At 57.2% G+C, this 22768-nt stretch overlaps 7 protein-coding genes across 7 annotated transcripts; 4 read left to right on the top strand and 3 right to left on the bottom strand.

Moving 5' to 3' along the window:
* Window positions 1-17: 17 nt before the first annotated feature.
* CMQ_2909 (short chain dehydrogenase reductase) lies at window positions 18-1221 on the bottom strand (the record flags this gene model as incomplete). The annotated part of the gene is made up of 4 exons (XM_014316987.1): window positions 18-151; window positions 213-342; window positions 457-1062; window positions 1123-1221. 4 exons carry the CDS (start codon window positions 1219-1221, stop codon window positions 18-20), a joined length of 969 nt encoding a protein of 322 aa, XP_014172462.1.
* A 1833-nt stretch (window positions 1222-3054) lies between these two features.
* Window positions 3055-4803, bottom strand: CMQ_2854 (60S ribosome biogenesis protein; the record flags this gene model as incomplete). Its single annotated transcript, XM_014316932.1, has 1 exon — window positions 3055-4803. The coding sequence occupies one exon, from the start codon at window positions 4801-4803 to the stop codon at window positions 3055-3057; it is 1749 nt and encodes a 582-aa protein (XP_014172407.1).
* Window positions 4804-5165: 362 nt separating this feature from the next.
* On the bottom strand, window positions 5166-10117 carry CMQ_3188 (myb and hsa domain containing protein; the record flags this gene model as incomplete). The annotated part of the gene is made up of 7 exons (XM_014317266.1): window positions 5166-5511; window positions 5582-5776; window positions 6329-6570; window positions 6626-8293; window positions 8749-9739; window positions 9826-9978; window positions 10056-10117. The coding sequence occupies 7 exons, from the start codon at window positions 10115-10117 to the stop codon at window positions 5166-5168; spliced, it is 3657 nt and encodes a 1218-aa protein (XP_014172741.1).
* A 901-nt stretch (window positions 10118-11018) lies between these two features.
* CMQ_2667 (g-patch domain containing protein) lies at window positions 11019-12131 on the top strand (the record flags this gene model as incomplete). The annotated part of the gene is made up of 1 exon (XM_014316745.1): window positions 11019-12131. One exon carries the CDS (start codon window positions 11019-11021, stop codon window positions 12129-12131), a length of 1113 nt encoding a protein of 370 aa, XP_014172220.1.
* Window positions 12132-12955: 824 nt separating this feature from the next.
* On the top strand, window positions 12956-15012 carry CMQ_2815 (maltase; the record flags this gene model as incomplete). The annotated part of the gene is made up of 2 exons (XM_014316893.1): window positions 12956-13485; window positions 13638-15012. 2 exons carry the CDS (start codon window positions 12956-12958, stop codon window positions 15010-15012), a joined length of 1905 nt encoding a protein of 634 aa, XP_014172368.1.
* Window positions 15013-15488: 476 nt separating this feature from the next.
* On the top strand, window positions 15489-17219 carry CMQ_2895 (cyclopropane-fatty-acyl-phospholipid synthase; the record flags this gene model as incomplete). The annotated part of the gene is made up of 4 exons (XM_014316973.1): window positions 15489-15593; window positions 15648-16134; window positions 16193-16944; window positions 17001-17219. 4 exons carry the CDS (start codon window positions 15489-15491, stop codon window positions 17217-17219), a joined length of 1563 nt encoding a protein of 520 aa, XP_014172448.1.
* Window positions 17220-18019: 800 nt separating this feature from the next.
* CMQ_3031 (actin cortical patch assembly protein) lies at window positions 18020-22529 on the top strand (the record flags this gene model as incomplete). Its single annotated transcript, XM_014317109.1, has 3 exons — window positions 18020-18729; window positions 18813-21245; window positions 21311-22529. 3 exons carry the CDS (start codon window positions 18020-18022, stop codon window positions 22527-22529), a joined length of 4362 nt encoding a protein of 1453 aa, XP_014172584.1.
* Between the last annotated feature and the right edge of the window lie 239 nt (window positions 22530-22768).

Here is a 22768-nt window from a genome sequence, read left to right as displayed (position 1 = left end):
TTAGTATACCGACAGGCTCAGATAAACGGCGTAACCTGTGCAATGGTCCAGTCCCAGAACTGTTTCGCGACACCCAAACCACCCTCGGAAGTCGGCTTCGCACCGACCGCGATGTCCTTGCGGATATTGAAAAAGCGGCCCCAAGGTCCAACTGTCTAGTGTTAGCACTCGCCCGTCCAAATAACTATTTCGAGCAGAGGCAGTTGACATACTCCACTGTCCAGTCCTCTCCACAGTCACGTTTGGCGACAGGCCTGCAAACAGCTCCGTGTAGGCCCCATAGATCCGAGGATGGAGCATGATCTTTGTGAACATTTGCATGCTCATCCGCAAGAAGAATCCCTGTTCGTTTGTTAACTGGTATAGATCGGTGTCAAGATTTCCAGGGTTCGCTGCCTAATGAAGCTATTAGCTTGATGTGTCCCGAAACGACAGCACAGATGCCCATATGCTTACCACGCTGATAATGTCATCGTTCTTGTGTTGGCGCGCGTACTCGAAGCTGTGCAGATAGTTGCCGGCCTTGCTGTTCCCGTACAGTGTCATGGGATCTTGCTTTCTAATGTAGTCTTTCCCCTTCAGATTGCTCATATCAATGCCGTATTTCACGGAGTACAGCTCTGCCGCCATGGATGCAACCCAGACGACACGTACCGAGCCTCTCGGCCGAAGTGCTGCCGTCTGTCTCAGTGTGGGTGTCAAGAGATTCGTGAACAGAAAGGGTCCAAGGCAGTTTGTCCCGAGCTGCATGTCGTAGCCCTGGGCGGTCTTCTTGTCCTCTGGTGGGATCATGACTCCGGCGTTGTTGAAGAGCACGTCTAGCTTGTCCTCTGTCTCCTTGAACGCCTCAACAGCCGGCTTGACTGTGCTCAGGTCACTCAAGTCAAGAGGCAAGAACGCAAGCCTGCCCCTGGAGCCCGGAGCCGCAGCCTTGATTTCTTCGATAGCTTTCTGAGCCTTGCCTTTTGATCGGCAGGCTAGATAGACAGTGCCGTTGGCAGCATAGAGAATCTGGGTAAGCTCCTTGCCAACACCTGTGTTTGCGCCGGTGACAATATAGACCTGCGCACACAAGGTCAGCTTCTGTCCATTGCATATGCAATTGAATCAAGTTTGAATTACCCGGTCAGAGAGGTCGGGGATGTCTTTCTCAGTGAACTTTGGTGCGCCCGGGAAGTTCTGCTGAATCATCGACGGCCGGAGATAGCCGACTGACGCCATTTTGACTGCGTGCAAGACTGGTGGAATAAGTTGTAATCGATGGAGAATGTGGCTTGAGATGGAGATCCTGTTTCAATCAGGATTGAAGATGTGCGATTTGGAATATGTGAAAGAGAAGACTTGAAAAATTATTCGTGTCATGCCGTTGTTTTTATACTGCTTCATGAGAGTGTGGTGATGTTCAAAGTACAGCCGACGGAGCGGCGATGGACTAGAACGGACTGGAAGGCGATGAATTACGGGTAGAATACTGACCGACTCGAAAGGACCCTAAAGCTGTCCGCCGGTGCAACAGAACTCAGGCGCCGACAGGCCTTGGCCTTTGTATTTGCGGATTGGTGCCAAGCCTAAGTAGCGCCATGGAAGCAAATGCATGATCAATTCCATCATTTGATACACAGGATGGACTGCTTTCTATGTCCATCAGACTCGTGCATCACTCTGAATTCGACTTATTCTTTAAATGCACGTCAAATGCGAGACTGAACGTAAGTAACGAGTAGGCCGGTGCGAGCTAAGTCGAACGATAGCCATCTAGCTTTCTTTCAATCCAGCCGGAACATTATACAGTACGTATGTATGGGGGTACATGGCGTCTCTTAATTCTACATGACATGCGACGTAAGCAGATGGAATACCAATCCCGTTTACTCGTATACTATGTAGCACCCGTTGAAAAATACGGAGTACGCCGGGGCCATCTTTGGCCAACGGAGCGCTTAGGCTCCACCCCCAGATTGCTGGCAGATTCAATATGCCGACAGCCAAGAGCCAAAATCTACGACGTAGTGGACCTCGCCCAAGTAGACGTCAGCTGATTAAGCAAGAAATCTACCTACACATAAGCTCTGTAGACCAAGATATGATCTGTATGAATCCTTACCATCCGGTGGACGTGAAGAAGGCAGGCGGAGGGTTCAAACTGGTGTTGACTAAGCAGTGAGCCAAGTTCTGTAATTTTCGGCCCATTGTGGTGTAGCTCGGGATCCAGGCTGATGTCTGTCCACAAGATTCCTGTACAAAACTAAATACGACGCTTCGGGTGTGGTTGTAAGTACGGGCGATACAGTGCGTGGTTTAAAAGCCGAAGATGAGGTGTACGTGCGGCTTCCCGAGGCCAGTCGAGGTAAGCCGATAGTGCATCATGACGCGGCTTTCGTGTCCCAGGTTCTTGGCGCTAACTGCTTATTTCGTCTTGTTAGTGGGAGGAACGGCAGCGTATGCATGCCAACTGGCCAAGAATGTGTTCTGTGTGGCAAGGTCATCACTACCGTTTCGACGTCCAAGATTCCAAAAGTAGCTGAGCTGCTAGGGCCCAGGAGTGGTGGATGAGAGTACGTGCTGCCTTTGAGTGTCCCATGTGGCTAGTTTTACTGGCCAGTGCCTTCTTTTCAATCCCTGCACAGCTTTTTTATCCCCCACCTGAGGCCTTGCTGGGTGAGGTCTAACAATATCAGAACTCACAGTTGTATTTTCCGTTGGCCGGTATGCAAAAACAGTGCGTATATTACCTGCAGAAAGTTGTGCTATTGATTCGTCGTTACCCCGCTTTGTGGCGGCCACACGTGCAGTAGAGCGCCCCTTTTGCATGTCTAGTGCAACGCCATTATTTGCATTTGACTTTGGTGGCTGATTAATAATACGTCGTGCCAAGTATTGCGTACAACTACCCACAACCTGCAGCTGGAATGGCACAGTTCAAAGCACGTCTTTGGCGCCCATTTCTACATAGTATTCGCAATGACTGTCCTGGACTGCCTCCATATGCATCATGGGTCCTGTCTCGTTCTATCTGCCTCTTGTCGCCTTAATTTTGTAGCCTCGCCCATTCGCTCATTCGTCGTCTTCATCCTCATCCTCATCCTCGTCCACACTCGGCTCCTCGTCCTCACTCTCGTCCACACCGTCTGGACGCGGGATCATCACAAACGCCTCCATGCACGTGATGCGATCAGGCGTCTGGTACGTTCCCAGCAGCTGGCCAACCTGGCGACCGGCTTCCTTGTTTGCTTCCGCGGCGTCTCGGCTGCTCTCGACTGCCTGCCGTAGCTCCCCCCCCCGGAGCCGCCAGATGCGCAGCGCGCCCGTGCTGGCCGCCGTGACAATGTAGAACACCTGCTGCAGCTGTGTCTTCTTCTTTGCCCCGGGCGCGGTCTCCATCACGGTCAGCACCTTGAAGGCCTTGATCCGCTCCTGGATGCCCAGCGCCTTGCCCCCAAAATGGCCGACGAGGCGGGCACACGGCAGCGGCGCAGCAGACGACGCCGTCCTGCGTTCTGTCTGCTGCTCGGTCGTCTCGTCCGCCACCGCTGCCGGCACCAGGTCGTCTGGCCGTGTCGAGCACAGCAGGATCCGGCCATCTTCCGTAGCGACAGCCAGGACCGAGAGCGGCTTGTTTTTGTTGTTGCTGTTGTTGTCGTCGCTGTCCACCTCGACGTAATGAAAGTCGTGCGTCTTGGTCCGCGCGTCGGCCAGGACCTTGCACCGCGGCAGGCTGTCCATGCCGAAGACGACGACGTTGCGGTCAAAGCCGATGGCGAACTCGTCTGTGGGCGCGCTGTCGTCGCTGTCACTGTCACTGTCGCTCGGAAACGTCCGTCCCCACAGCACCTGACGGCCTTCGCCCGGCGCATGCTTGCCCTCGCCCAGGTCGCGCAGCAGGTCGCGGCCAAAGTTTAGCACGCCGGCCTTCTTGCCCGTGACCAGATTCCAGAGACGCATGCAGCGCTCGCCGCGGCTGACACTGAGCATGACCTTCATGCTCGGGTGCACGGCAAAGAAGTTGACGCCCGACGGCGTCGCACCCGGCGCGGCCGTGTCGCCCGCGGGCCGCCGGATGCTGCCACCCGTGCCCGGCTTGGCTACCGGCGCCTTGATCGTCGACAGCAGCGACCAGTCCCGTGTTCGCGTCACCGCAATCGTCGAGTCCTCCGAGGCCGACAGCAGCTTCGACCGCGTCGGGAACGACAGGTGCGTCACCGTGGACGCGTGGTGTAGCAGCGTGCCCAGCTCCCGGTTCTTGCTGCTCTCCGCAATTGCCATCACCGGCCCCGGCACCACCGTTGCCATCAGCCGCCGCTCCTCCTCTCCGGCTGCGCTCGCTGACGCCGCCGCCGGATGTGCTGATAGGTTGTACACGTTGATCCGCTCGTCCGTGCTGCCCGTCGCCAGCATCACCTTCTGTCCCTGTCCCGGCACTGCCACTGATGGCGGCGACAACGCCAGACACCGGATCGCAGACGTGTGTGCGTTGAATAGGAATGTGTCCGCAAACTGTACTGCTTTGCTGTCGCCGCGCGGAATCGTCACTGTGACCCCGTGCAGCGTGCGGTCGTATGACCCGGCCACAATCTGTATCGTCACCGGCGCATCACCAAGAACAACGACAGTGCTGTCTCCTGCTGACACTGCTGGCACACTCGTAGATTCTCCTCTGCCGCCATTCTTCGTGCTCTTGACTCTCTTCACAGCCCGATTTGCCGCATCCTTTTCTACTCTGCTCGATGCAGTGACCTTCACCTCCGGCTTCTGTGTCGGTTTCGCAGACTTTGCCGGCTCTTTTGACTCCCGCTTCCGCTTCATAATCGCGATCTTCGTGCAGAAGTGGTGAGGTGCAGTGGTGTTGTGACAAACGCTGGCGTCTTCCTACTTTTTTTTCTAGCTTCCAGGCATTGAGCAGAAAGTTTTGCTTATCGCATTTTCTTGGCTTATCTTGCATATCTTATCTTATCATTGATGGAGTCTAAATACTGGCTAGACCTAAAGTAGACCGCGACTCATCATCCCTTTTCGCATACGCCTGCAGACTCGTTTAGTCTGCCTTACATCAGGCAAGCAAGCAACGCCTGTTTCTATACCCGGTTTGAGACGGGACATTTCCATGGACACCATCAACCCGACAATACCTAGCGTCGCCAAGAAATAATATTATAACGATAAAGCTCTTACTTGGAGGGAGACGACAAAGCCCCACCAGCAACGGCTGTTCCATTAGCCTGCCGCGCGTTCTGAGCTGCCTGAAGTTGTGCCGCCGTCAGCGGCGAGCCCTGGCGCTGTACCGGGTGCTGTGCACCTTGCACGCCCTGCGCTCCTGTCGCTGTGTGGTGCGGTCCTGCCTGCTGCGCCTGCTGAACTTGTTGGGCCTGTTGGGCCCGCAGGAGCTGCGCATACTGGCGTGGGCTCGTCCCTGCTAGAGGCTGTTGTGGGCCAGTCCCAGATGCTGCATGCATGGCAGTAGCCCTCTGCAGCAGCATGATCTGCGAGTAGTTTTTGGAAAGCCATCGTTCGTGCCTGTTCAGGAGTGAGAGCAGGGTTCTTAGCGCGGAATGAGTTTTCCAGCTCTCGGATCTGTGCCCATCACGTTTGGAGGCAACTGCTGAGGCGCAGTGACAGGGCCGGGGAGATCCCGCCGGCAAAGATGCCATAGTCATAGCCACCGGAGAGCCCATGCCCCGGGACGTTCGGAGAGTTGAACTGGGCCACACCAGCTTGTGAGTTGGCAAAAAAGTTCTGCTGATTTATTCCGCTCATAACGGAGCGCACGCTGCCCGGCGAGCTTTGAGAAACAGAAGGAACCTTGGCCATCTGCTGACTCTGAACTTGCTGAACGTGCTGCACTTGCTGAGCGTGTTGGACGTGTTGCTGGGCCTGTTGGGCGTGCTGGGCGTGCTGAGCCTGTTGCTGAGCCTGTTGCTGAGCATGCTGTTGGGCCTGCTGTTGAGCATGCTGTTGGGCCTGTTGCTGCAACTGCTGTTGCAACTGCTGCTGCAACTGTTGTTGGTGCAGCTGTTGCTGTTGCTGTTGCTGTGGCGTCAGATGTTGGGCGTGCTGAGACTGCTGGGAGTGCTGCGCATGTTGAGCGTGTTGCTGCTGCAGCTGCAGCTGCTGCTGATGCTGATGCTGCTGTAGTTGTTGCTGCAGTTGCTGGTGTTGGTGTTGCTGAACCTGCTGCTGGACCTGTTGCTGCTGAAGCTGCACGGCCCGTTGTTGATCGTGGATCCGACGAGCCTGAAGAACGAGATTGATGTCTGGCTGCTGCCCCTGGGCAATCATCCGTTGGGCCTGCAATACCTGCTGCAGCTGTGCTTGTTGCACGCTGTTCATCGACATAGGCGTCGGCGCAGTGCCAGCCGCCATATGCGCCTGCAGACCAACCATTGGGTTGACCGGCACTTGCATCGGCATCCGCGGCCGTGGCTGCCCTGGCACAGCACCGTGCTGACCGGCCACATTCACACGGGCTGCCATGTTCATGGAATTAGCTGCCATCTGGGCGGCAACTTGCGGCGGAACCGCACCTACACCGCCAGGTGCTGCCATCGATTGGCCCTGGGACCGAGCCAGGAAGTTCTGTCTACGTTAGCATCAAGAACAGAAAACCAATACTGGGCACGACAACACATACCCTCCTGTTAGCATCACTTTGCCTTTGTGCAAGTTCTGCCATTCTCTCGGCCATCTTCTGGTCCCGTTCCCAGCGCAGTCGGCTATATTCCTTCGGGCTCTTGGTAGGTGGCTTCTGCTGCACTGGCTCATTTGCCTTGCGGGATGCCGCAGCATGGGCTTGCTGCTGTTGTTTGTGCAGAGTGACCTCCCGTTTCTTAGCCAATTTCCTCATCGACTCAATCATCGCGAGATACTTCTGATTGCGGTGCCTTTCCACCCGGACAGCCAGCGTGGGCCGGCGTCTTTGCACAGGCGCGTGCGGAGGTAAGTTTGCAGCTCCCTTTGTCTGTGCTGCGGCTGCTGCTGCGGCTGCTGCCGCCGCCGTCACCATGGCCTTCTCATTCGCCTCTTTGATAGCGCGCTGAGCTAAATCAATACGGGACTGATAGACCTTGAAGTAGGGCGAGCGAGAAGCATCACTAGGGTAGCCTTCGAGACTGACCCATCTCTCGAAACACTCCCATGGAGTTCGGCGTTCTGCCCCAGACGCAAAGAGAGACTTTGTAGCCAAAATGCTGGCAATGAGCGACCAGTTATACGAGAGCTCACGTACCAGCCTTTTAAGCTGATCATCGTCGGCGACGGTCCATTGAGATGGCGCCCTGTATTCGTAGAAGCATTGCATCGGCATCGGATACTCGGATGGCGGTCGGAACTGGTGGCCTGCGTGGAGACGCTCACGAACTGGCTTGAGCGACGGGTCAAACAGACCGACATCATACTCTGCCGCCATGTTCGTCGTAGTCATTGCAGCCATCAGGCCGCTCGCGGTGCTGTAGACAAACTCATCATCGCTGTCGCTTTCCTCGTCTATGACTTCATAGCGTCCAATCTTTTTCGGTGGACCCCTCGAAGATATAACAATGGGAGACTCGATGTATTTGCTGACGGGTACAACAGGACGACGCCATGAGGCGTCTGGATCGTGGTCTGGCTTGATCAAGTCTGGTTGAGGCACTTCGAGAGGTGTGCCATACATGGGCAGCTCAGCCAACAGCGTATCTGAAGCTGACGATGGATTCAGACTGAACACCACAGCATCCTCCTGCATGGTGAAGATGGCTGACGGTGAAATAGTGTCAACAAAGTCCACGAGAATGTCGCGTTCATCGACGAGAGTAAGCTCCATATCGGCAGGCGTAGTGTCGCTCTCTTCGCTTCTGACGGCTGCATCGATCATAGCGTTGCCAATCACGCCCACATCTTCGGCCTCGACAACCTTGGCAGGCGTTTTCTTTTCTTCAGGTTTAGGAGGAATATAAGCATTGACCCGTAGTGCCTTCTTTTGCTCGGGTGAGGAGGCAACCCAAACAGCACAAGCAATAGCTAGGTTTCGAGCAGTGGACCTCTTCCACTTGCGCTCCTCTCGAAAGTCTGTTCGCATCCACTTCATTTCCTGCAATAGAACATCCCAGTGTGACTTGGTGCGTATCGGCTCTGGGCACCTCTTCGGCTGGCGCAGCGACCATTTTGTTCTTTGCTGCTGCAAGTGATAGACGCGCTTCAGGATTTTACACGACTGGCTGTCAAATATGGAGGCCTGCAGGTCAGCCGTCGATATCGTCTTCCGTGCATGGTGGACAAGCTGGTCGAGGTTCTTCAGCCACTTGGACTGCTGAGCAAACGTCTGAATGAACAAAGGAGTGAAGTAATCGTCTGACCAAAAGATTGTCTGATTTTGCGAGGTTCGAGGAAACAACACGCTCGTTCGCCCTGGGTTTCTTCTGCTTTCCGAAAAGAACAGTTAAAACCCTCCTCTTGCCACTCTTTGTTGCAACGACAAGATCATTGATCTGCTGACTAGCTTTTCCATCTGTCGAAGGCTTGGGCGTGGGCAGGCCAGTGGCAAGAGCACGGGAGTCTCCGGTTGTCAAGAAAGAGGTGTTCTGCTCGGACGTCCTAAGCATAAGAGATGGGGGTGGTTGCTTTTTCGTATCCTCGACTGCAGCGACGCTGATGGCAGTCAAAGAGCCAGCCATCGGTTCGCTGTTTGCTGCAGTGCCGTCGTTTTGTTGAGTCAAGACCTGGTTGTTCTGGTTCATCAATGTCCATCGGTGATGAAGCAGTCTCATCGCCAGTCACCTGTTGTTCTGTGGTCAGAGGTGCTGCTGCCTCTGGCGCCTCACTGGAAGGTGCAGCTGCTTCAGCGCCGTTGCTCTTTCCGGGCACCGGTCCATTTTCAATTGCAACTGTGCCGGATGAGGAAAGTGCTTCGCTGCCGTGCACTTTCTGGTCGTCCTGCGTCTCGCCTGCCGCAGCCGACTCATGGAGAAGCTGCGCTTCGACAGTGTCGTCACGCGTATCACCAGTAGACACAGAGTGTTGGCTGTCCTGTGTCTTATCGGGGCCGTGATCGTGAGCCGTATGCTCTTCTTTGTCGGCATATGAATCGGCCTCATTCTCAGGACTAGTGTTGGTCGAAACTTCGTGGACCGCTGGGGTCGTCGCGGTTTGTGCAATCGAATCAGGTGATGATGGTATGTCGGCAGCTCTGGATGGGTCGGGGGATGGTCGTTTGTTGGTGGGAGTGGCAGCGTCTTCGTGCATGTCCATGCGCTTCTCTGCGTCTTGAGCAGCGACTGGATGGCCGTAGCGGTTCGAACCGGGTGACTGCCGAGGCGATACAGCTTGGGTGTCTAGCAATGGCGCAGTAATATTGTGCCCACTCGGCGTCGGCTGAACCTCCATGAGCGAAAGAGAGCCATCTTTCTGCGCCGGAGTCGGGTCGGCTATCGGTTGAGGAGGCGCCTGTGGTGTCAAGGAACCGGTGCGCCGCGAAGTCAGGGTTGCCGGATCGGTCGATGGCGCATTCGACAACTGGTTTGGCGAAGTTGGTCCATGATGCAACGGCGGAAGAGGTGGTGGTGCCGGGGCCTCGTCTGTCTGTTTGCGCGGCGGTTCGCTGCGCTCGACATGTGTCGTCGGGTGCGTCTTGTGGTCGGCAGTCGCCTTCACAGCGTGTGCAGCTTCCGTCTGGACCAAGGGAGGTGTGGCAGGCCGCAGTTGTCGTTTCAAGACGTCAAGATTTGGCGTTTGCCATGGTGGTATAAGCGCATCGTTAAGAGGTCGGCCACTGCGAAGTCAATTAGCAAACGGCAATGTGTGCAGGCAGCTTATAAGACGCGAGTATAAGATTGTCAGTGTGTGATGTGCACGTACTTTAGGATGTCCGTTTCGATCAGAAAATTTGTTTCGGCTTGTGTGGATGCCGGCGCGTCGAGGTCGAAGACGGTCGTATTTAGAGCGGCGTTGCTGTCGGTCGCAAGTGCGTATAGCTCGCGAAGCTTCCGTTTGCGCGACCGTACAATTGAGCTGGAAATCATCAGCATCATGAATTGTACATCAAACCGAACAGAAAAAATCGCTCTATCGAATGAAAGGAGCCTCACCTGTATTCTTCCCGCTTTACTCGCAGAAGCTCGCGGCGGTCGGCGGGCCGAGCCTCAGTCATGTCATGGGTAGTCGCGACATCCGTTTCTGATCAAAACGGATGTCGAAAATATATCAACAGGTCGAAAATAGACGGTCGCTTGTATTTTGAACGATGAAAAGAGGCGTGTTGTGGTGTTTTTTGGGCGATACTCAATTTCACGATGACACTTTTTTGACCCCGACCGATTTTTCACGACGTCCCAAATCTGGTCGTACAGTGCTGTTTTTTTTCTTGGGGGGGATGGTTTATCAGAGATAGTGGGTTTGTCGGTGGAAAAGAGCGGAAAGACGCAAGTGTCTTTTGTGCAAATCCCCTTCTTTACGTATTCTCCCTAATTCGACAGCCTGAGGGATAGTGGGGACGGAAAGGTTGCGCGATACGATTGGCCGAGGCGACAAAGAATAAAGCGAAAAAAAGCCATGTAAGGCCTAGAAAAGGGGTTAGTCAATGGGTATTTCTGTTTTCAGGCTGTGTTATCGGCGGGCTTGACGTCTCCTTTACGAAGTTACCCCGCTAGAGCTTTAGTGGGCTAGCGGCGCTCTAGCAAGTTTATGATTACCAGGGCGTTCTTACGAAAAGCCAAACTTACTTCGTAAGTACGTCTGGGGTAATTAGAACGAGGAGACTTGCATTGCTAGCAAAGGAAAGATTTAATCCCGACTGGTTTCCTCAGCCATGCGCCCAGTGGCAACATCGAACTCGCCGTTGGGTGTTCAGTATACCTGACAGTGCGGGGTTAAATCTGGTAACTGTGTAAAAATGATGATGGATGAGTAATGCTTAGTTCGCTCCAGTCTTATTCAGCCGGATAAGATTGCAAGCCACTGTGTGGCTGACAAGATTTCCGCTCATATGGGGTAATGCCCAGGCTTGACACGCAAAGACCAGTAAATTGTGCTTGATCGCGGACAACTTGAAGATGTCGGAACCAGGGAAGCCAGGACCGTCCAGGATTGCCATCAAGTTTGGAAAATCATCCTCAGGGCCTGCGAAGAAGGTAATTAGGCCAGCACCATCCTCTGCTTTGGGAAAGCGATCACGAACCGGACATGGCTTGGGAGATGACTCGTCCGAGTCCGGATCGGAAGTCGACAACCACGCGACAGGCCGTCACGAGCGCATTACTGCCTTTGGCGAACACGGGGCGGAGCTAGAGAAAAATGGACGGAACGACGGCTGGCGGGCCAAACGCGGGCCGCTGGTCATCGAGAAGCAGGCCAACAGAGACTGGAAAACGGAGGCAAGGGCACGTCGACGCCCGTACCAGCAACAGAAGCCGTCACAGGCGGCCGGTGCAGCGGCACAGAAGGATACGGAACCGGCAGATGCAGATAAGAAGATAAAATGGGGCCTATCCGTGACCGAGAAGGCGTCGGTTGGAGAAGACGGTGATGAAGAGAAGGAGATCAAATCGACTGCGACAGAGGAAGAAGTGCATAAAGGCGCAGAGAAGGGAGGCGACGACAGTATCGACAAGGCAGCTGTGGACGCACTGCTTGGTCAGACGATAGCAGACCGGACCAAGACGCGGCTCGTCATTGAGGGTGCGGCAAACGAGTTGTCCGAGGACGATGTGTTCCAGCGCGACTTTCACGATGCGCCCGACATATCGACGCTGGACGAGTACGAGGCCATGCCGGTGGAAGAATTCGGAGCGGCACTTCTGCGTGGGATGGGCTGGGACGGCAAGGACCGGGGTCCCAAGGTGAAGCAGGTCAAGAGGCGGCCAAACCAGCTGGGGCTGGGGGCCAAAGAGCTCAAGGGCGACGAAGAGCTGGGAGCATGGAATGCCAAGGGCATCAACATACAGAAGAAACGGCCGCCCAAGCTGCACGAGTACCGACGCGAGCAAGAGCAGCGACGGGAGCGGCGTGAAGACCGGTACCAGGACAGCTACAAGTCGGAGCGAGAGCGAGAGCGAGAGCGGGAGCGAGAGCGAGATCGGGACCGGAATCGGGACCGGGACGACCGAAGGCACGAGCACGGGAGCAGCAGCCATCGCAGCCACGACCGACACCGGCGCAGAGATTGAACAGAGGGCAGACGGGTGCTGTCAACAGCGACCAGCCAGCTGTCTGGTACTCTGGGTGTATCTGTTGTGTCTGATAATGCCCAAGAACATCTGCACTTTGACCCGCATCTCGATGATGCATCTACGGTTACATCATAGTCACTCGATGCAAGGACAGCGTGTATTAGCAGATGATAGACAACTTGGGGTAAATACGAGTTCCGTCTGGCCACGACGCCAAGACAGCCCCGATACTTGTTTATACCCCTCAAGTCCTCTGTCCAGTTCCCGGTTGCCCCAATATCCTAGCGTTAGATGCACAAGTCGGAGCGAAGAATTTAGCGACTCTTGCTTGTTGGGTCGACTTTTCAGTCTGGTTGCCGGCTACGAGCTCGGGCCAACGGCTACCGAAAGCTGGATATCGTGTGTTGTCGAAGCAATAAAGCTCCTCGTGATGTTTGCCCGACCCCCCAAAAATTGGGGGCACGAATCCCGGTTGGGCAAAACAATATTACTGGGTCGGACCACGGTCGTCAGGTGGACAAGTATATGCGTACGGTGTGCATGCAAGGCTGCAGGGTCCTTACCGAGCGGAAAAGCGTGTCCCGGTTGGGCGTGTCATTTGCGCCTTATATACGGGGTATATAAATTGGTGGCAGAGCGACAATAAAGGGACGGTGAACTTTTATTTTCTGAGGATTGGCCAATCTGTTCGGCTCTATCTCTGGAACGGCAGACGGCAGTTGGGTGAAGGGTTGATGACCGCTGTTCTTAGCAGCGCTCAGACCCACAATCAACGACTTGTTAGTTCGCATTCACCTTCCAATCCGCACGCCTCTTGCACGATGTCGCCGCCAGAATCAGCGCAGCGGCTGTGGTGGAAGGAGGGCACTGCGTACCAGATATACCCGGCCAGCTTCAAAGACTCCAATGGCGATGGTTTAGGCGACATTCCGGGGATCCCCAGCAAGGTGGACTACCTCAAGGAGCTCGGGGTAGACATTGTGTGGGTGTCGCCGATGTTTGAGAGCCCGCAGGTAGACATGGGCTACGACATCTCCAACTACGAGGCGGTCTACGCGCCATACGGCACGCTGGAGGACATGCAGGCGCTCATCGACGCGTGCCACGAGCGGGGGATGAAGCTGATCCTCGACCTGGTGATCAACCACACATCAGCGGAGCATGCGTGGTTCAAGGAGTCGCGGTCGTCAAAGGACAACCCGAAGCGCGACTGGTACATATGGAAGCCAGCTCGCTACGCAGCGGACGGCACACGGCTGCCGCCAACGAACTGGAGGAGCTACTTCAGCGGCGGGACGTGGGAATGGGACGCGCACACACAGGAGTATTATCTGCACTTGTTTGCGAAAGAGTGAGTGTGAACGAGAGGAGAAGGAAGAGGAAGGGAGAGAGAGAGAAAAGAGAAAGGAGAAAAAAGAAAGGAGAAAAGAGAGAGGAGAGAGGAGAAAAGAGAAAAGAGAAAGGAGAAGAAAGACAAAAGGAGTATGAAGCTGACAAAGCCAGGATGCCAGACCTCAACTGGGAAAACGAAGAGACACGCAAGGCGATCTACGACAGCTCGATGCGGTTCTGGCTGGACCGAGGCGTGGATGGGTTCCGAGTCGACTGCGTGAACATGTACAGCAAGCGAGCAGAGTTCAAGGACGCGCCGGTGGTCAACGCGGACGTATACGAGCAGCCAGGCTGGTCAGAGTACGCCAACGGGCCTCGGATGCACGAGTTTCTGCGCGAGATGAACGAGCAGGTGCTGGGCCGCTACGACGCGATGACAGTCGGCGAGCTGCCACACACACCGGACCCGAAGCACGTGCTGCAGTACGTCGGCCTGGGCGACCGCCAGCTCAGCATGGTCTTCCAATTCGATATTGTCGACATTGGACAGGGTGCCAGCGACAAGTACCGGTTCCAGTCATGGCGGCTGCCACAGCTCAAGCAAACAGTCGCACGCTGGCAGCAGTTTGTTGAGGGCACCGACGGCTGGACCACAGCCTTTTGCGAGAACCACGACCAGGGCCGATCAGTCTCGCGTTTCGCCTCGGACGCACCGGCCGACCGTGCACACTCGGCCAAGCTGCTGGCTCTCATGCTGGCCGCCATGTCCGGCACGCTCTTCATCTACCAGGGCCAGGAGATCGGCATGATCAACGTGCCGGCTAACTGGCCCATCGACGAATATCGCGACATCGAGACGGTCAACTTCTTCCGCACCGCTTCTGCTGCTGCCGAGGCCACGCTGTCCGGTGATCCGGCCGCTCTCCAGGCCGAAATCGACTACGTCCGTCGCAGCATCCAGATCCTCGGCCGCGACAATGCCCGCACGCCCATGGAGTGGGACGCGTCCAGCCCGGCCGCCGGCTTCACTGACCGTCCTGCTGGCGGCTGGATGCGCGTGCACGACCTCTACCCTGAGATCAACGTCGCCCGCCAGCAGCAGGAGCCCGACTCTGTCCTCGCCTTCGGGAAGGCCGTCCTGCGGCTGCGCAAACAACATGCCGACCTCTTCATCTATGGCGACTTCCGTCTCTTCGACCCCGACACCAACGATACCTTTGTCTTTGCCAAGACGGCCACCACCACCACTGCTGCTGCTGCTAACCTCCTCAACTTCTCTGCCACCGATCAGACGGTCGACCTGCCCGCTGTGGGCGGCTCCCTCCAATTCCTGATGGGCAACTATGCCGACGCTGTCGAGGTGGACGAGGCGCAGCAGGCCGCGCAACCTCTAGGCCGTCCGCGCACCCTCCGTCCCCTGGGAGGGCCGGCTGTATCTCGGCTGATCGTCCGAGTCTATCCGGTCAGGCAGCACGTCGTGGCCGCACGGCACAAAACAGGAGACACTACCACGTACAATGGCTGCCTGCATGCGACCACAAGATAAGATACGATACAAAGATACATATGTACAGAGATACAGAGTTACAGTTACAGAGTTACAGAGTAGACACACGGCAGCGCAGCTAGACTGAAAGCAGAGCGGTGAAAGAACCAGATACGTGACATCCATCTCTGCTCTGTCCATGGAATTCCTGGAAGGCTTGGCGAGTCTTTTTGGACGCCTATGGCCTCTGTAGAAGCGCTTTGTGGGGCTGTCTTGGTGGGGTTTCCCCTCCACCAGTTGAGAGATAATCACTAGCTTAGCTCTTCCACCCCTGTTCCAGCCACCTATGCCAACTCGAGTTTTCCCGTCTCATTAGGGGAACAAGCCCTATCAGAGCTGCTTGCTGCTCGTCCCCCTCCTTCCTCTGCTTGAGCGGTCAGGATATCTTTTTCCCCCCTTCCTTCCTCCTATCCCCCCTTCCTCTCTCCCCATTGACTGCATTGTTCAAGCAGCAACTGGTGGATTCTTCGCCCAGCATGTCCAAGCACGGCAGCGAGTCGGAATTCGAGTTCATCGAGACTCCAAAGGCACCGTCGCCAGCCTTTGAGAAGGTCGAGGACTGCGGTGTGCCCACCACTTCGGTACGAAGCTTCAATCCACTGCAGACACACATCTGCCTGCTGACCAGCTTCTAGTATCCGGCCATCAAAAATGCCCCCCTGCCCGCCGATGGCGCCGGCAACGAGAGCTTCTCGTACCCGCTGGCCCTCTCCCTCTTCATCGGCATTCCCACCTATATGGCCTGGAAGCTCGGTGGCGGCATGAAGACCAGCATCTTCCTGGCCCTCTTCACCACCTTGCCGTTGCTGGTCGGCTACTGGATGACCATCTCCTCGCTGAGTCCGCGCGTCAACGAGAAGGCCCGCCTGCCCGGCCGGCCCATCGAGCACTACCTCACCTTCAAGAAGGCTGCCGACAAGGCCAAGTACCATGGCAAGTCCAAGATTGCCATGGAGACCTTCCACGAGATGTACTTTGACGGCGACGTCGACTTCAACGGCGACTGCCTCGAGGTCATGGAGTACCGCCACGACTGGGCCACCTTTAAGCTCACCATCAACGTGCTCAAGTACTTTCTGCTCACCATGATTCCCGAGGTTATTGTCCACTCCAAGTCTCAGGGTAAGCTTCCGCACAGCCATCCGTTCCTACCCTGCCGCCTCGTCACTGACACACCCAGACGAGGAGCAGGTTCGTGGCCACTACGACCGCGGTGATGACTTTTACGGCTGGTTCTTGGGCCCGCGCATGATCTACACGTCGGGCGTCATCTCCGACCCCAACGTCGAGGAGTCCCTCGAGCAGCTGCAGGACAACAAGCTGGCCATCGTCTGTGAGAAGATCGGCCTCCAGAAGGGCGAGCGTCTGCTCGACATTGGCTGCGGCTGGGGCACTCTGGCCCGCTTCGCCAGCGTCAACTATGGCGCCAAGGCCACCGGCATCACCCTCGGCCGCAACCAGACGGCCTGGGGCAACAGTGCACTCCGCGAGGTCGGCGTCCCCGAGGAGCAGAGCAAGATCCTGTGTCTGGACTACCGCGAGATCCCCGTCCCCGAGGGCAAGTACAACAAGATCACCTGTCTCGAGATGGCCGAGCACGTCGGCGTCCGCCACTTCTCCAGCTTCCTGCGCCAGGTCTACGACATGCTGGACGACGACGGCGTGTTCTACCTGCAGTACGCCGGCCTGCGCAAGCCCTGGCAGTTTGAGGATTTCATCTGGGGCCTCTTCATGAACAAGTACATCTTCCCCGGCGCCGACGCCTCCACCCCGCTCGGCTGGGCCGTCGACCGCCTGGAGGGTGCCGGCTTCGAGATCAAGGACATTGACACCATCGGCGTCCACTACTCTGCCACCCTCTGGCGGTGGTACCGCAATTGGATGGGCAACCGCGACAAGGTCGAGGCCAAGTACGGCAAGCGGTGGTTCCGGGTACGTCCTCTTTCCTCCTCCTTCTGCGCCTTTCCCCGTTGCTAACCACGATCCAGATCTGGGAGTTTTTCTTGGCTTACTCGACCATCGCCTCGCGCCAGGGCACGGCTACCTGCTTCCAGATTGTGATGGTGAAGAACATTAACTCGACCCATCGCATTAACGGTGTCAAGACGCAGTTCGGCCTCGGCGGAGCCCTGCGCTCGGCCAAGGTCAACTTTGCCGCTTGGGCAAAGAACGAGGCCACCAACTTCCCGTCTGTCTCTAGCGAGTAAGATGTTTCGCTGCCAGTCTGGCATGGATCGTACGAAGCGGAGCGGCGGAGCGCCGCGGTACTGGTGGAGCTGGTCAACGTTGCATGGGCGGAAGGCTATGTGGTAATGTTGGAAAAGCGCATGTTGCAGCGTAGGCCATGTAGGCTCACCGCTCTCGCGAGCAAGCTGGCGTTTTCCCGAACGGGGCCTTTGCTGTCCGAAAAAAGTTCACTGCATTTTTATCAATCCAGCAACGCTTGTAGACGCAATATATTAAACCGCCTCTTCAGCGGTTTTTTTTTTTCCAAGCTAGTGTTACGAGCAGTGCTTATGGCGTACGTGTTATGGAGTAGTCGAATAGGCCTGGTGGGTACCCCAGCCACACTAAAGCCCTTCTGTTCCGTATTCTGCCTGTGGCAGCACCCCCGAAAGGCAGCAGCCGCCCAGCCTATCGCGCCACAAAGTTGGGAAGGTCTCACAGCTTCGTCATCCTTCCACATCCCTTATCCGTTTTCCAACTCTGCATCACATCTGAACATCCCTGCTTCTCCGAACTGTTTGCGATCATCCCACTCATTGCTGTCTGCGTCTGTCTTTCTGTCTTCGCTCATTCATTTTTGGTTTGAGCTGACGAGCTTGGAGAAGCTTCCTGGTTCCCCGGGTGTCTCAGCTTTGTCTCCTTTTTATTTTAATCTCGCTTCCTTTTCTGTTGTCTCCTCGATTTCCTTTCCACGTTCTTCCCCACCAAGCTCGCTCTCTTTCTCCCTTCGCACATCACACGCGCCCGTCGAAAATCCATCTCGCAAGGCCCGTCGTGCGCCATGTACCAGGGCTCCAACTCCTTTCTCGGCGGAGGCAATGGCCTTCAGCCGGGACAGCCGCAGTATGGCGCTCCTTTCAATCAGCAGCAACCGCAGCAGCAGCAACAGCAACAGCAGCCGGGTCCGTTTGTGCCCCAGCCGACCGGCTACGGCCAGGCTCCCCTCCAATCGCAATACACCGGCTATCCAGGTCTGCAGCCCCAAGCGACGGGCGTTCCTCCCCAAATGCCAGGCCAGCTTCAGGCACAGTATACCGGCTTTCCCGGTCAGATGTCGCAGCCAGGATTCCAGCCTGCCGCGCCGCCCGTGCCTGTCATTCCGCAGCAGTACCAGCAGCAGCAGTCCAGCCTGCAGCCGACTCTCCCGCAGCAGCCATCGATCAGCTACGCTCCTGCACCCCAGCAGCTCCCAGCCCAGACCGGATTTGCCGCCCCTGCCGCGCCGATGAAGCCGCAGCCGACAGGCTTCCAGGAGATGGCGGCCTCGTTCCATACCGGTGGGGGGGCTGCTTCCCGGCCGGCGACCGCGAACCGGCCAACTCCGAAGATCCCCAACATTCGCCTCTCCTTTATCACGGCACAAGATCAGGCCAAGTTCGAGACGCTCTTCAGATCGGCCGTGGGCACGGGACAGACCACAATGAGCGGCGAAAAGGCCCGAGACCTTTTGCTGCGGTCGCGCCTGGACGGAGACTCGCTCTCACAAGTCTGGTGCGTATACAAGCCGATGAAGACGGGAGGACACTGGCATGCAATAGGGCTGCAATGACTGACGACTGATTGACTGTGTACAGGACATTAGCAGATACGACGCGCTCGGGACAGCTTCACTTCCCGGAATTTGCGCTGGCTATGTACCTCTGTAACTTGAAGCTGACGGGCAAGACTTTGCCGGCCGCCCTTCCGGTCACCATTAAGAATGAGGTATCGAGCATGGTCGACATTATCAACTTTAGCATAACAGAAGACAGTGCCGGCGGCGCTGCCAACAATATTCCGGCAATACAACATCCGCAGCCGCAGCCGTCGAGCTCTCAGCTTCTGCAGGCCTCCATGACTGGTTACCCTGGCCAGCAGCAGCAGCAGCAGTCTGCTTTTCTAGGCCAGCCCACCGGCCTGCAGCCACAACAGACTGGATACCCAGGGCTGCAACAAAATCCTCAGCCAACTGGTTATGCCGGTCCTCTGCCTCCTATGCCGCCCATGCCAACAGGGTACGGCGGCGCTGGTGGCATGCTTGCTCCTCTGAATGCGCAGCCGACGGGAATGCCGGGCCAGTGGGGCTTGGTCAACACGCCGACATCAGGCCTGCCAAACATCGACGCTCTCCAGGCCCGGATGATGCCGCAGATGGGCGGCAGTGCCCCGAACAACTATACCACGGCCGGGTTGCAAGGGAACGCGCAGATCCCTTGGGCGATCACGAAGGGCGAGAAAACCAAGTACGACAACATCTTCCGTGCTTGGGATGGCATGGGCAAGGGCTACATTGCTGGCGGGCAGGGCATTGAAATCTTTGGCCAGAGCGGTCTGGATAAGCCGGACCTGGAACGAATCTGGACACTGGCCGACAGCGGGAACAAGGGCCGACTAAACCTGGACGAGTTCGCGGTGGCCATGCACCTGATCTATCGTAAGCTCAACGGGTACCCTGTGCCATCGCGACTGCCTCCTGAGCTGGTGCCGCCATCGACCAGAAACTTTTCTGAGTCGCTCGATACGCTGAAGACTCTGGTCAACCAAGAGTCGGACTATCGGAAGAACTCTGGCGCCGCGCTGCTTCCGCAGAAGACAGGCGTCAGCTATCTTAAAAGCCATTCGTTCCGCGCCTCCGGGGGTGCCTTTGCGGCCAACCGGAAGGACGGTACCGTGTTCAAGAACAACGACGAGGATGTGGGCTACCGGTCGAGTGCTCGGCGCAGAGTCGGAGGTGCCACGTCACCCCGTCCTGGCTCGCCTGCGTCGACGACATCCAATGACGAGATCACGCTGGAGCAGCTGCGCAAGAGAGTGCGGGAGAAGCAGGTGCTGCTGGACGCGCTGGATTTCAGCGACGAGAAGAACGCGGAGGAAGACGATATTCTCGACCGAAAAGACCGTCACGAGGCCGATGAGCTGTACCGGCGCATTCGAAGGCTGCAGGAAGACATTGACAGCCACCCCAACGCGTCTCTGGTCAGCAACAGCGGTGACTCGGACGCGGAGAGGCGGACTCTTCAGCGCCAGCTGCAGGGCCTGACAGACCGGGTTCCGAGCCTGGCATCGCAGGTGCGAAAGACGGAGAAGGAGATTTCCGAAGCGAGACTGGAGCTGTTCCGGCTCAAGGACGCCAAGGCACATCCTGGAAGCTCAGAGCCTGTTGTTGGCACGGGTCCTGGCGGTTCGGTGACGGAGTCAGACCGGGTCAAGGCGCGGGCGAAGGCGATGATGCGGCAGCGGACTGCGGCACTCCGAGGCGAGAAGATCGAGACGGAAGACGCCGGGGATTCGGCAAGACGCCTGGACGAGGAGAGCATCAAAGTGCGCAACGAGAAGGAGGCCAACGAGCGGATGGTGCAGGACGTTGAGGACAGCGTGCGCGACTTTGCCAAGGGCATCGAGAGCAGCATCAAGGAGACGGGGGACAGCTCGTCGTACGAGCACGAAAAGCGTCGATGGGAAGACGCTCTGGGAGTGGAGGACGAGGTGCGCGACTTCATCTTTGATCTGCAGCGGTCCAGCCGGGCCAACCGGGTGCGTGCACAGGAGCGACGTCAAGATGGCCGCACGGCCTCGGTCGAGCCGGGTGCGTCGGACTCTGCTCCAAGCTCTCGCCACGACAGTCCAGCTTCGGCTTCGCGTGCTGCGGCCCCAGCAGCAGGTGGCAATTCCGGTGGCGGTTCTTACGCAGCGTACAAGACGCCGGAAGAGAGAGCGGCTTACATTAAGGAGCAGGCGGCCCAACGGATGCAGGAGCGGCTGGCGGCCATCGGCATTAACCGGCGAGGCGAGAACTCTGCGCAGAGGGCAGAACGGGAGAAAGCAGAGCGGGCAGAGAAAGCACGTCTGGCCGAGGAAGAAACAGCCCGCCGTGATGCCGAGCGTAAGGCACGGCTGGCAGAGGAGCAGGGCGTGCCACCGCCAGCAGCACCGGCGCCCGCAGTCGAGAGCAAGAAGTCGCCTCCGCCACCGCCAGCTCGCGCGATGCCAGAGAGCCCGGCCAAAGCGCCTCAACCACGGGAAATAGCGTACGTTCTGTCCGAGTTTCCGACGATGTGTTGGAGTCACGTGCTAACAATTGGGAATGCAACAGACCTGCAGAAGACGACGAGCTTACGTCAGCAGAGTCTCGACTCAAGGCGCTAGAAGAAAAGGTGCGGCTGAGCAAGCTGAAGAAGGAAGAGGAGAAGCGAAAGAAGAAGGCGGCCCATGCGGAGGCGAAGGAGAAGGAGGCCAAGCTAGCAGCACGGCGAGCCGAGATCGAGGCAGCACGGAAGCGCGAGGAGGAGCTACAGCGCCAACTGGAGGCCATGGACGACAACTCGGACAACTCGGACAACTCGGACAACTCGTCAGACGACGAGGGCCCGCAGCAGGCGACACCGCAGGCATCAACACCGACGTTGGGCGGCAGCCAGATCAGCAACCAGGAGCCGCCGGCAGTGACAGTTGCGGCCGCTGCAGCCACGTCGCCACTCAGCGCAGATTCCGAGGACGTGAAGCCGGAGAGCCGCAACCCGTTCTTCAAGATGTTGTCGCAGTCGAGCAGCGACAACACGACGGCACCGGCATCGGTAGAGGTCACGCCGGCAGTCACCAGCACTGCTTCTCCGGCGGCCAGCGCTGCCACTTCGACGAACCCGTTCCACCGCATGACAATCAATCCGGTTGCTGCAGCGACTCCGGCTGCGATTCCGGCTGCCCGGATTACGCGCAAGCGTGCCGACACAGACGACGACGGCTGGGGCTCCGATGCCAACGAAGAGGAAGAAGAGGACTCGGACGACGACCGGCCGGGTGGCAGAAGCGCGGCCGAGCTGGCATCTCGGCTCTTTGGCAGCATGGCGCCTCCACGGCCGTTGTCTGCGGCTGGTGACAAGAGAGAGACCACTCCATCTCCGGTACCGCCCTTTGTCGCACCGACAGCCGTTCCAGCAGCACCTCCGCCACCACCGATGCCTTCCGTTGAGTCGGCCGAGTCGGCCCCGATGACAGCCCCTCCTCCACCTCCACCTGGCCCGGCACCAACCCTTCCTGGCTTTGGTGCTCCAGAGGCTCCGTTCGGTGCACCGCCTCCCCCGCCTCCTCCACCTCCGGGTATGATGGATGCCCCCGGAGGCGCACCACCACCACCGCCACCGCCGCCACCGCCGCCGCCACCACCGCCTGCAGGCGGTCCTGCTCCTTCAGCATCAATCAACAGCAGTATCTCGTCTGCCGTCTTGGGCGAGGTCAGACAGGGAATGAAGCTGAGGAAGACGGTGACCAACGACAAGAGCGTGGCTGCTACGGCGGGCCGGGTGCTGGATTAGCAGCTGTGAGTGGAACGGGAATGCCTAAGTGGAAGCAGGGCAGAACGGGGCAGACGTGGGATTGTGGATGCGAGGCGAGATTGCTAGCAGACCGAATCATAGAGGACGGGCTGAAGAAGACAAAAAAGCCGGGTTTCATCCGAATAGCCTGTCTACGCGGCTCCGCATTCACTCATCCCAGCAGTTTTCTTTTCATTTTAGTTTTGATATTATGTTGATATTTTCTTTTCTTGTTTATT

The sequence above is a fragment of the Grosmannia clavigera genome (assembly GCF_000143105.1).
Source record: "Grosmannia clavigera kw1407 unplaced genomic scaffold GCSC_144, whole genome shotgun sequence".
In the NCBI taxonomy this organism is placed as follows: domain Eukaryota; kingdom Fungi; phylum Ascomycota; class Sordariomycetes; order Ophiostomatales; family Ophiostomataceae; genus Leptographium; species Leptographium clavigerum.
Note: the sequence above shows the minus strand (reverse complement) of the source record. Positions and strands in the feature narration are given on the sequence as shown.